The sequence below is a fragment of the Coccidioides immitis genome (assembly GCF_000149335.2).
Source record: "Coccidioides immitis RS genomic scaffold supercont3.3, whole genome shotgun sequence".
NCBI lineage: Eukaryota > Fungi > Ascomycota > Eurotiomycetes > Onygenales > Onygenaceae > Coccidioides > Coccidioides immitis.
In genome coordinates, this window is record NW_004504308.1 from 20,209 (window position 1) to 32,448 (window position 12,240).

Genomic DNA, 12,240 nt, shown 5'->3' on the forward strand with positions numbered 1-12,240 from the left:
TTTTTTAAGATGTCCATCTGATGAAATCTACTACTAAGAAGTCTGGAATAGCAGAATGGCAAGAGATGCTTTTTGAACTCAATAATATATATTGCTGTTAGTCAGTTTCTCTATAGTAAAGATATGTACAGCTCTGCTATGAATAAACATATTATATATCTCTTTAATTCTCTATCTGCTGGTTGCATCATTTAAGTATTAACATGTTTGTGCCACACTATCAAAAAGTATAAGACTGGTTACTGGTAGTTGTAAATATATCAGATTTGAGGGCCAAGCTGTACAGAATAAGCTGCTTTACAGATACTGAATTAGTTAATTTGAAAGCTAACTAGTACTGTACTTTAATAGATGTTTTTAAATATCTATAAGCTGTTTGAAACTGAGACAAACAGAAGAACAACAATCATATATTTGCAAAATCATTCTTAACAAAGCAAGAGCTTATATAAGATGAAATACTTAGAAGAAGAGAGAGCCTGCTACTGCTGATATTATTAATAAGTATAAGAATAGTTTGAATAATTTGGTGAAGCTAGATTTTGTGAAAGATACTGATAATAATAATGAGTGTACATTGCAGTATAGTAATATTAGAATCCTGAATGATAGTATTTTGATTAATCTGACATGAAGTTAACTCCAGTTTGTTGAATTGTATTAACAGATGTGGATTAAAAATATAGAGACTTGTTGACATCAAGAATATTAACTTGAAGTATATTCATAATCTTACAAACAAGACATCTGATATTGATAAAGACAATAAGAACAACAGAAATAATAAAACTGATGAAGACAACAGAGATAATAAAGATAATAGAGATGATAGAAAGAGCAGTCCTCATGTTCTTGAGAATACAAAGTGCAAGAAGACCAGAAAATAATAATTAATAGATAAAGCTTGCTAATCTAGCTGTACAGCATGAAATAGTTAGCCCATATACCAAGATTAATAGTATTGAAGAATATATATGAGATTCTGTATAATTGTATTTTTCATATTAGTAGTAGTAAATTATCTAGCTGCATTACTAGATTTATTTTCTACAGCAAAGTTAAGAGCAGTATATTTATTGTTATCTCTGGTGTTAGCAGTAGCAGTATAAAATGAAATATTAATGCATTTGATGATAGTGTTGTTTATATTAATTATAACAGGAATTATATAAGCTATCAGTAAAGTGAACAAAAATATTAATAACATCTTTATTGCTGTCATTAACACTACTGTAAAAGAAAGCAGCTTGCACAGATTAATGAAAAATAACAGATCTAGTAGATATAATAGAGTTGTTTAAAATAATGACATTTACAGAACATATTAAATTAACAGCAGATGCAGCAAAGATACTCATTAAATTAGAAGTTGTCTGGGACCATGGCAGAGACAAATACTTACCAGAGTGAGTCCTGTGCTCATTCAGAATGAGTCCAGAGAAGCAATATAAGCACAGACACTCTGGCCATCCAGATGCCTGGGGCCAGCCCTGGGCCTGGTAGGGATTTGCTAATGTAGCTCACAAGCTAACATATACATCAGCTACCAGATAAATGAATACACATTGGTTCTTTATAAAGAAGCTTCTTAAAGAGAAAAAGATAAAGCTTTACCATATATCAGAGAGGAAAATAAAGCCCTCCTCATGTAGGTATTTCTACACGGAATAATACAATTTTAAACACTACTGAGTATGAAGAAGGTAGCTTGGAGCCTATTAGGGTCTCAACCATTCTCAATACCAAAGAGGGAGCAGAATGCTTTACACTTGGGATTGTTTAACTTAATATCCAGACTTTACCGCCTGAAGCTCCTCCAATGGACAAGTTGGTAATGCAAGACTCAGGACTTTCCTAGAATCAACCGGTCTGCATAGCACCTACTAGGATAGAAATAGAGAATAGAGGCGCGAAAAAAGCCATTTATGCTATCCTCGCACAGCCTAAGAAAACAGTTAAACACTCACAACCTTGTCAACATCGAACCCTCCAGCTTGCTTAAAGTAGTATCCCCGCTGGTTGCTCACCACTCGCTTCCCCGGCCCTTCCCCTGCATCCACCACAAAATCAAAATTGAAATGCGTGTGTCCCAACGCCCATAATCGCACGCTCGGATTCTTCCAACACTCCTCCCTACTCAAATCTGTCGCAAACCCGGAACTAATCGCACTTCCGATATGCGCTGGATCGACAGCCCTCTCATCCCGCATAATTGGACTATGATGTGTAAATATGACAATCTTCCTCTGCGGCTCGGACGCAGATATAGCAGCAACCTGCTCATTCAGCCACGTCAGGTCCGCGGCGTGAGTGGCATTGTGGCCTTCGACGGCCCAGTCGTCGATCAAGTAAAAGTCGTTGAGGCCGAAGCTCACTCTCTCTTTGTGCTCGGGGGGAACGTGCGAGTAGAGTGTGCATCCAAGAACCGTGATATTATTGGGCATATCGTAGCGCGTGCGGTCTAGAAAGACGAATATTCCTAGGCCCGAAGTTGGATCTAGATTTGCTTTTTCGCGAGTTTCGCGTTCAAACGCGTTGATTTTGCGCCTGGCTTCGTCCCAGCTGCAGTGGTACGGTTCATGGTTGCCCATTAAGAAAAAGACGGTGCGGAAATTACGTAGCTGTGCTTCGATAAACGGGAAGAAGCCCTTGTCGCGCACATTACCGATGTCTCCCAGGAGCGCGAGATGGGGTGCTTTGGGAGGAACGTCGAAGATGTCGTAAGTGGAAGGAGACTCGAGATGGAGATCGGAGAGGATTTGGAAGGATGCCATGGCTAGAGGTACTGGGCCTTTCAAATCGAGATTTAATCACTGATCTTGATTTCTGATGTTGGGTTGTGGTGTGTTGTGGTGCTGAGTTGTTGGTAGATGTTGGCGGCTAAAAAACAACTCTGCCTCCCGACCCGGAGCAACCCCATAGTACTTCTACTACTACGACACCAAAACCATTGGGGTAGCATCTTTTGCACAAATACGCTCTATAAATTTAGGTTCCTATTGCTAGTGCTATTCAGCACACTTGCGCTGTATGATGGTCCATCAAACGATACTGGTCCTCCGTAGTATAGTGAGCCGTATACGGAGTACACATAGATGCAATAATACGTTACGTTCATTATTAGCATAGCTCTCCATGCACCAACAGATAAAATAAAAAAAAATCCTTGAAGCCACTCAAATTAGACAGAAGCAATGAGTTTCTCCCTCGCTGCCACAAATGCAGCAGTACTATTTTCCAAAAAACCATTAACCATAAAGTCTCTGAACACCGGCTGAAGCGAGTCAAGGTTGAGGTACCCGCGTGGATGGACGTATTGTACGAGATACGATGCCCAGCTCATGTAGTGGAGGTCATGGCAGCATCCTGGATTGTCCTCAATACCTCGAGCAAGGCGTGCGTAGTTGACGAGGCAGGCTTCCAGGAAGCAGGAAATTGAAGGCACACGCACGGAGCTGTACTCTGGAGCAAACGCACCCTTGCCGTAGCCTATTATCGGCTCAGGAAGGCAACCAAGGTCAGACGCGGAGATGATTTTGTCGCCGGCATCTGGGATACTGGGAATGTTTGGAAGCACTTCGGACAGCGGGTATAGATAGATATGCGTGTCTTCTGTGTCCAAGTGGAAATGGTTGATAGGAGGGGGACGAGACCGAACTGTAACAACGATACAGTTCTGGTCCGTGCAGGAGACTAAGCCAGCAGCGCTGTTGAGGACCTTTCGCGCTCGGGGTACCATGTCGTCGGGTACTGCAAACGAAGCATCCTGCAGAATGTCAGTCCCACGATTCCCCCGCGAAGTTGCGGCAGGCCACCCATCACATACATTGCTCAGCGACGGGATTCCATAGACAGTGAGAAGGTAGTTTCCCCATAGAACGTTTGGGACTCCGCTGGAATCCAGGAGACGCGAAACAGCATGGATCAAGGGCTCGCCAAGTGGGAGAGAGCGGATTTGGTTTTCAGGCTGTGCAGCGTTGGCTGCTACTAAATGTGGCATGGTTGAACAAACCAAAGGGTCGGCAGTACTCGTATGTAGTTTGCCAAAGGAACAAGAGAAGAAAGGGCAGAAAGAAGATGTGGTCGATGTCGTGTCCTGGGTGTGATGGTTGCTGTGATGATGTTTGTTTGGACAGCGCCCAGGGAGGGAGGAGGTCAGGTAGTTCACCACTAAACAAGCCACACCACTAAACGAGCCAAATTTCGCCAAATGCTCCACGCAACGAATTTATTAAATATCTCAACAACCAGATCTTTATTATTAAATAGCTATTAAATATTAAATAAATGTATTCTTTAAAGCATAGAAATTAGTATAGTTAGGAAAATAAACAGGTGGACAGCCTAATATTACAGCCAGAGCAAGAGATTCAGGGGGTAGATAGGAAAGAATTCAAAGGAATGTCAACAGTAGATTTCTCAGCTAGAGAGTCTAATGCCTTGCTAGAGATGCTTGTAGAGCTCTTACTTCCCCTTTTGAAAGATTGTATAGGCTCTCCACAATAAGGCTCTTTAGTAGAGGAGTCCTTCTGACAGTGCTTTGAAGCTGGTGCTTGAAGCCCTGACTGCCAGCATTTATTAGCACATTCAACTGCCTGTTTTTTCTTCTCTGCTAGTTGTAAAGCCTTCTTCTCCTCACAAGCAACATGTTGTGCCTCTCTTTGCCTAGCATATTCAATTTTTTCAGTCTCTTATTGCTCCTAGGCCTTTTTACAGGCATTCTCCCATTCAATCTACCTTTTTTCAATATCTCTAGCAGTCTGCTTCTTTTGAAGCTCTTATTGAAGTTTTGCCTCTTGTGTTTGAGCAATTTTATCAGCTTTTTGAGTCTCTATTTCATCCAGATGCTTGCATGCCTTAAGAACTTTTGTTGGAGACCAGAACTGTACTTGACTAGAATTATCTCTATTGAGTAGGCCTAGGGGCTTGCCTTGCTTGCAGTGTTGCTTCTCTATCACTAGAGTTGATTTTAGTTACTGATTCTCATGTTCCAGCAGTTCATTATGAAGAGCAAACTGCTCACTAGCTTGAATAACCCATTCAATGCTCTGTGAATTTAGGCTGTCCTGAAGATGTATACCCTTAATCTCTTGTCAGAACTGGTGCATATTGCTAGAAATAGAAGATTTAACTGGTAGTATAGGGGCTTGAGCAGTTTCAAATTGATGTAGTTGATATTAAGGATCCAGAGGGTTAATTCCAGTTTTTGTAAAGCCAGCAAGTATATTTTCAACTGTCAAAGTCTTCTTTCAAGCCACATTGAATAGTCTCCAGAAATCCCTTTTTGTCATTTGAATATAGCTTATTTCTTGATGTAGTAATGCTTTCAGCTTATTGAAATATGCCTTGCCCAGCAGCCCAAAGATTCCAACATCAAGAGATTGCAAACAGTGGGTTGAATGCAGCAGAAGAATCATAAGAAGAATCTTTTTATAGTCAGCATATTCAATAAATTTCATATTTATATGAGAGGAATGGCCATCTAGTAGAAGCAGATGTCTTTCTTGACCAGCTTGTTCCTTAGTATGCCAATTGAAAACCTGTTTCAACCACTTCAGTTCATATTCATCATTGCTTCAACCATTTGTTGAAGCTGTAAAGTAGGCTCATTTGCTTCCATCATAATCATCTAGTCATGTATTCTGGAGATCTCACAATTCATCCTGGTAAATAAGAGCTGGAGGTAGTGCAATTTCTTCAGCAGAGACTGAGCAGAGCAATGAGAATTTCCAACTATCATCCTGAGTGGTGGCATTCTTTCCAGCTTGTAGAGCTTTAATAGAGACTAATTGCTTTGAGGCATGGCAGGAGTCTAGAAGAAATTCTTTTTCATCAAAGTTGTAGATGTTTGAGAGCTCAAGATTATATTAATCAATTTTCTGCTCCAACTATTCCATAAGTAGTAGTCAAATAGTTAGCCAGCATTAACAACTGCAATTGCAAGTAATCAAATAAATCATCAAATTACAAGCATATAGAAGTGCTTAAAGCACTGATAGTTATCTGCTATCTGCCTATTTTGATTAATTGCTTTGAGATAAATGCATTTGATCTTGTCATTATGCCACTCACAAAATTAATTAATCCAGTTGATCCCAACATCCTCTCCTGTCATCTCTTGTACAATATTTCATAGGATCTGAGGTGTAATGGCAAGGCCACAGCTAGAGAGCTTGTTTATATAATTCAGGAGTTCTGCCTCCTGTATATCAGAGAGCTTTTTCTTATATCAGGAGGCTGCTTCATCCTGAGCAAGTTGCAAGCCTTTATACCATCAGTACAGAGTCTCTCAGTTAACTGAGTACTTTCTTGCAGTTGCAGCATAATTTGGAGTCTCTTGTAATTCAAGATCTTCAATTGCAAGCCTAATTGAGGTGTTGTTGACCATGTTGTTGCATATTGAATGTTGAACATTGGAGGAATTTTGGTGGTGGAAGATTTGGCTCGTTTAGTGGTGTGGCTCGCTTAGTGGTGAACTACCTTAGGCCTATCAAAGGCAAGACTTCAAGTGCCAAGCCAGGCCCCAGAGGCACTGGGAAAAGGACGAAAAAGAACAGATGTTGGCTGCGTGCAACACTGGGCAATTGTGATCCTACTCCAGGAGGCCTGCGACTATGTTTAGCACCTACCCCGTGTAACTAGTACTTCTTCTCCATGTCCTAGTACGGCTGATTTTAGTAGGCCTAGGCCTAGGCCACATGTACCTCCTCGCAGTCTCGTCCTCGTCTCGTCTATCGATCAACCACCCAGATGAAACCCTTTCGCCTACATTGTCTGCTCTTGTTATGCACACGATAGGTCCAGGTTCTCCCATGAGAGCCAACAAGCTCCATGGGCATGCGCCCTGGGCGCGTCGTGATGCACATTCAGCCCCATTTTGTGGCAGACCAGGGCGTTTACCTACGCGCCGGAGTTGCCATACCTCCCAACTTAGTGTAGAAGATTCTACTCCCCAGAATTATGTGTATATATATATCCAAGATGTATGCTTGCGATTCTGGACTTCCTCCTATCTCCTTTTACCACCAAACCCCTACCACCAATATCCATTGCTACATACTATATACTATACGGATACCCATCCAAATATCAAGTCTCGAAACCCGCGATGGCGACCAACACAGCGTTACCCACCCTCAAGGAGCTGGAGGAGACTGCAAGAGCGGCGATTGATGCCCTGAAGCAGTATCCTGAGTTTGGCAGTGCCAAACTTGCTATCATCGGAGGAACCGCCTTGTGGAAGTACATCCCTAGCGGAAGGACCACCAAGGTATGGAATAACTTAAGCTCCTAGACGTCATGTCCAATGCTGGTGCCTAACGCCTGTCTAGGACGTCGATTTCCTAATCACTGTTTCTGGTGCCCCCCAGGCTGTGAAAACCAAGCTTCTCCAAATGCCAAACTCCCGCTTTGCAGAATACGCCCAGCTCTTCGTCTATAAACACCCAAGCGGCAAAAACATTCAAATCGACTTCACCCCTGAGTGGCAGGTAAGAAGGACGTTGACCAAGAGCGTTTTTGCTTGAACCCTTGTCTAACTGCTTACCATCCTCTTCGCAGTCCGCATATGTTCCCGAAGCTGCAAAACCAATCAGCACAATCAATTCGGCGGTCCTTCCATACATTTCTGCAGTTGATCTACTTGCGCTCAAGATCAATACCTGCGGCATGCGCCCGACAGTCGGCAAAAAGACCCAGGACGCCCTGGATGCCATGGCGATCGCCGAGAATATCCTGGCACAAGGCCCGATTGTGCTTACAAATGTTCAAAAGGAGGCCGCAAGGGTTGGAATTCAAGATGTGGTGACTTGGAGCAAGCGACCGTCTACTTGGTGGAACCAGCATTTGCAGCTCTGAGGAGTAAATAGACCAACCCCATGCCTGTAAACGGAACACAAGCGATGTTGGACCCTCATGCTGTGTTAACGGAGGTTGTGATCCTGAACCATTGTGAATAATGAGGCCCATCAAATGCCTGCTTCACGATCCAACAATTGATTCCTACGCATTTCCTCTCTATGTACACCTTGCTGTCCCAAGTATCCTAGCAAAACAAACGAGATCATATCAAAGGAAAGTAGCAAAGAAATCAGTCGGTAACGAACGCCATTCGCAAACCCTACGTTATACGATCCAATATACAAGAACGACCAAACGAACGTGCGGGACCAGGTATGTACATTAAAAAATCACTTGCTGCTCTTCGGAGACGACGCGATAGAACTATATGTTCTGAAACTGGGGTAATGGTGCGAGTAATCTTTGTCATCATCGTCTTCGTTCGAGAATGTAGGCCGTCGGGGTGCTGAGAAACTTCTCTGAGGCGCGACGTACCTCCTTTCAGGGATGGGAGACTGCCAACCTGCGACCTTTTGGCTCTCCAGCACGGTAAGAGGCATGTCGCCGACTGGACTCGGACTGGCGTATGATCGACGCGAGACTCGCGAGTGATCGCGCTCGATGATTTGCTTGCGACTACTACTGCTGCTAGCGCCGCCGCCAAAGAGGCCACCGCCAATTGGCACGGGGCCGTTGTCGGGGGTTTTGCGGCCGCAGAGGAAATCGACCCATGCCGTCAGCATGGAGCGATGGAAAAGGACGACAAAGTCCCAGAATGGGCAGATCTGTGAGCCAGTTAGATGAGGTACAGACCCGTAGCTTGTGACATTACTCACCATTAACAGGATTAAACATCCCAATAGGAAGCTTTGGTCCGGGCCTAGTCCTCCGGCAAGATTAACGCACTGCTGTTGGCTTTTCTTGGTGATCAAGCAAATAAGTCAAGGTAGCATGTCCATAGCTGAAGCATCGTACAAATAAGCGACCTGTATAAAAATCGCACTGAGGAGGGCGACGTGCAACAGAATCAAGGAAACGACCGCTATTGCCCGCAATTGGAGTTGTAATATCCGTTGAACGCGTCTCGACGCGGCCCGTGCGGTTAGTCTGCGGCTGGTATCAAACGAAGAACCGGATCTTGCGTGGTTGACCGTGCCCTGTTTCCAGTCCTGGTAGAGCGGTTTCAATATCATATAGAGGCAATATACCACGGTCACCAGCTCGATTATCAAAGTCGCCGAAGACACAGCTATCAGTGGAATCCAAAAGTCTCCTTGCTCCTGTATGGAGAGATCAGGCATGCCTTGCCGAATTGGTAGCTCGCGCCGGTAATCGTGAGAACGAGGGCAAGCATGCCAGTGGATCCGCCGTAGATTACGGAGTAGAGCAAGACAAGATATTCTGAATTTGGTACCAAGCGTTTTTTCCCAGCAAACCGTGAGGTGAAGGAGCATGGCGCCGCAGAAGCCTAAGTGTCAAGACACTAGTCTCTATGTAGTTAATCTCCAGCTTAGCGGCTCGGATCTTCTTTGATCTGATGCAGAGTTTTCATCTCACTTCTCATCCCACAATTCTTTTGGAATGAGAGGAGGGGAAGCACTCAGATCCTATCAAGTTTATATTCTGTTATTCCTAGAGCTTCTGCATATGATTAGTAGTCTTATAGATTCTTTGAGAGATTCTGAGCCCTTCTTTAGAAATCTTTGAAGCCTTTGAAGTTGCTAACAGAGAAAAAACTCTTAATAGAATAATGAATATTGATTCAGAGAACTCTTCAGCTTCAAACTCCAATTCAACCTTTATAAATATAGATTCAGCAGAACATATGGAGAGTGCTAGAATTAATACAGATGCACAATAGCCAGCAGACATTATATGATAAGTTAACTTTCTACAAAGCAGTATTGCAGACCATCAGTTCAGAGAAATAACTTTCTAAATTAAAAACAACTTTAATATAGCAGACAAAATAGTTACAGACATTACTAGAATAATAATTTAGTTAATTCTTATGCTACAAGATAAGAAAAAGATGAATACTTGATTAAATATTGTCAGATTACAGCTAAACCACTATAACTAGGGAATTCTAAATAATATAGTAATGTCAGAGAAAACAGAGACTTCTGAAAATATGTAAATTAAATAGCAAAGTGCTATAATATTCTTTACTACATGACTCAGCTTAAGCCTGAAAGACAATACTTAAAATCAGATTAATTAGCATTATAGAGATAGCATTAATGACTCTGCTCTTATAATATTCTGCACAGAGCAGCTCTTTCTAAAGTTTAATAAAAATATGTATATTTATACAGCAGAGAACTATTTTTACACATATTAATACAACTATAAATCAGTTATATAATATCTTGATGTACTGCTTGAATAATATCAGAAAGTATTGCAAGCTTCTCATTCATTACATTTTTTTCTAGTAATTAACAAGATAATTGAGAGTCTATAAGTGATTAATAAGAATTACACAAATAATATACTATTGATAGTTCAAAATACAAACTTAAGTAACATAATATATAAGAATATAAAAAATCTTATACAGAAGACAAAGAAATATATAAAAGCTTCAAGCAAAATTTATATAGCTGAACAAATCAAATTCAGAGAGATTATCTTTAACAAGTAAATTGCCAGGTGGCTCACTAGTAAAATGAGCTGCAGGTGCACTCTAGAGTATGGGGTTCAAATCCTTTAACTGGCACACTTTTTTATCCACCAGAGTTGTGATGTAAAAAGCAACACATGTATGCTCATGGCTCTACTAAGCTACTTACTACCTCTTATCTAATGATAACTGATAATTAGGTAGAGATAGTAGGTGCATCTAGTATCTGGTGAAGCTAAAATGAATGTGAGTAGGTAGACTCCACTGCACTACTAAAAGCTACTCCACTTAGAAATCCAATAATAACTAATAATTGGGTAACTAAGTGGGGCACTAATTCAGGAGAATGGATTTGAAAACCACCCAACAAGGTCACTTCTGGTTATCTCTGATAGAGGTAATTGGTTAGTCATTATATGGTGAGACTGTCATTATATGGCGAGACTGTGACAGCTAATTGGTAGGCTGGAATGCTGAGATTAGCAACTAGAAGATGGGGTCTAGTAGGTAGTAGGCTAGCTTAGCTTCTAGAGAACTAGCTACTAGATCAGTAGGCTGGGCAGTGGTGGCTTAACTAGAATCAGAATAGTTAATGCTGGCTTAAGAGGACAGTTTGTGGCAGTTGATTATTATAGGCACATGTAAATAGCTTAAGGTGTATCCCTCTGTGTTTGCATTTCCTACAGGCCTGGTTGACCCCTGGATGGGCCTAGAACTTCAGGGCTAGGGTGGCTGAGGGCCAGGGGCCATCAGAACTTGAATTAGAAGCAACTAAATTAAGAAATCTAATTCAAATCTCTATTGAGAAACACATTCTCAAGAAGAGAATAACTGAAAGATCTAAGCCTTGGTGGAATAATGAGCTAAAAATCAAGAGAAAAACTATAACAAAAGTCTTTAGAGAACTGAAGAATAAGCAAGTTAGCTTAGAGTTCTTTCAACAAACTAGAAATGACTACTTTAATGCTATTAAAGAGGCAAAGTCATCTTGTTGAAATGAATTTCTGGAGAATGCTCAAGAAAAAGAGATTTTTAAACTATATAAATATACCAAAGAAAAAAAAGTGGAAAAAACTCCTATTCTAAAATTCTCAAACTCTGAAAATGAAATAGAAAATAAAGCTATTTTATTTAAAGAGAAATGCAATACTTTTATAAAAACTCTTTTCAGAGAACCACCAAGTTATCCACCAATAAATTGGAATGAATATCATGAAAATCCAGATTGAGAATAGCCTAATCTTCAAGAAATAGAGATCAAGAACTTTATTTTTTCAGGCTCCAAAATCAGTATATCTGGCCCAGATGGTATATTCTTTCTTATACTACAAAAAATCTATCCAGTACTTAAAGATAGATTTTTCAAGTTATACTCTATACTATTTGAAAAGAGATATCATCCAGAAATCTGGAGGGAAGCTACTGGAGTTATTCTAAAGAAACCAAATAGAAAAGCTTCATTACCAAAATCTTACAGAATCATCTCTCTACTTAACTGCTTGAAAAAAGTTATAGAGAAGGTTATTGCTTCTAGACTTTCTTATTGAGTCTCCCAAAATAAACTACTATATTTTGATCAGTTTGGAGGAAAGAAGCAATGCTCTGCTGTAGATGCTGTAATGAGCTTAGTACATGATATTCAATTAGCAAAAGCTAATAAATTGGTAGCCTCAGCTCTTTTTATTGATATAAAAGCAGCATTTGACTATATTTCACTAAATAGACTTTTAAAAGTCTTTTCTGATTTGCAACTACCTAAATCACTAGCTATATGG

General features: G+C 41.0%; 5 protein-coding genes across 5 annotated transcripts; 1 reads left to right on the forward strand and 4 right to left on the reverse strand.

Moving 5' to 3' along the window:
- Positions 1–1,658: 1,658 nt before the first annotated feature.
- Positions 1,659–2,850, reverse strand: CIMG_08936 (Ser/Thr protein phosphatase). Its single transcript, XM_001241772.2, has one exon. It carries the CDS (start codon positions 2,772–2,774, stop codon positions 1,956–1,958), a length of 819 nt encoding a protein of 272 aa, XP_001241773.1. The 5' UTR covers positions 2,775–2,850; the 3' UTR covers positions 1,659–1,955.
- Positions 2,851–2,967: 117 nt separating this feature from the next.
- Positions 2,968–4,113, reverse strand: CIMG_08935 (uncharacterized protein). Its single transcript, XM_001241771.2, has 2 exons — positions 3,827–4,113; positions 2,968–3,766 (listed from the first exon to the last, which is right to left on the reverse strand). Exons 1-2 carry the CDS (start codon positions 3,998–4,000, stop codon positions 3,182–3,184), a joined length of 759 nt encoding a protein of 252 aa, XP_001241772.1. The 5' UTR covers positions 4,001–4,113; the 3' UTR covers positions 2,968–3,181.
- Positions 4,114–7,108: 2,995 nt separating this feature from the next.
- Positions 7,109–7,857, forward strand: CIMG_08933 (uncharacterized protein; the record flags this gene model as incomplete). Its single annotated transcript, XM_001241769.1, has 3 exons — positions 7,109–7,270; positions 7,332–7,490; positions 7,561–7,857. The coding sequence occupies 3 exons, from the start codon at positions 7,109–7,111 to the stop codon at positions 7,855–7,857; spliced, it is 618 nt and encodes a 205-aa protein (XP_001241770.1).
- A 332-nt stretch (positions 7,858–8,189) lies between these two features.
- On the reverse strand, positions 8,190–8,678 carry CIMG_08932 (uncharacterized protein; the record flags this gene model as incomplete). Its single annotated transcript, XM_001241768.1, has 2 exons — positions 8,190–8,624; positions 8,676–8,678. 2 exons carry the CDS (start codon positions 8,676–8,678, stop codon positions 8,190–8,192), a joined length of 438 nt encoding a protein of 145 aa, XP_001241769.1.
- A 102-nt stretch (positions 8,679–8,780) lies between these two features.
- CIMG_13155 (uncharacterized protein) lies at positions 8,781–9,293 on the reverse strand (the record flags this gene model as incomplete). The annotated part of the gene is made up of 1 exon (XM_004444891.1): positions 8,781–9,293. The coding sequence occupies one exon, from the start codon at positions 9,291–9,293 to the stop codon at positions 8,781–8,783; it is 513 nt and encodes a 170-aa protein (XP_004444948.1).
- Between the last annotated feature and the right edge of the window lie 2,947 nt (positions 9,294–12,240).

Bases quoted from the DNA above. Each gene is read 5' to 3' on its own strand.
- CIMG_08935 (XM_001241771.2), bottom strand. From the start codon at position 4,000: ATGCCACATTTAGTAGCAGCCAACGCTGCACAGCCTGAAAACCAAATC. The intron at 3,767-3,826 runs GTATGTGATGGG...GACATTCTGCAG, and splicing joins GAATCCCGTCGCTGAGCAAT to GATGCTTCGTTTGCAGTACC.
- CIMG_08936 (XM_001241772.2), bottom strand. From the start codon at position 2,774: ATGGCATCCTTCCAAATCCTCTCCGATCTCCATCTCGAGTCTCCTTCC.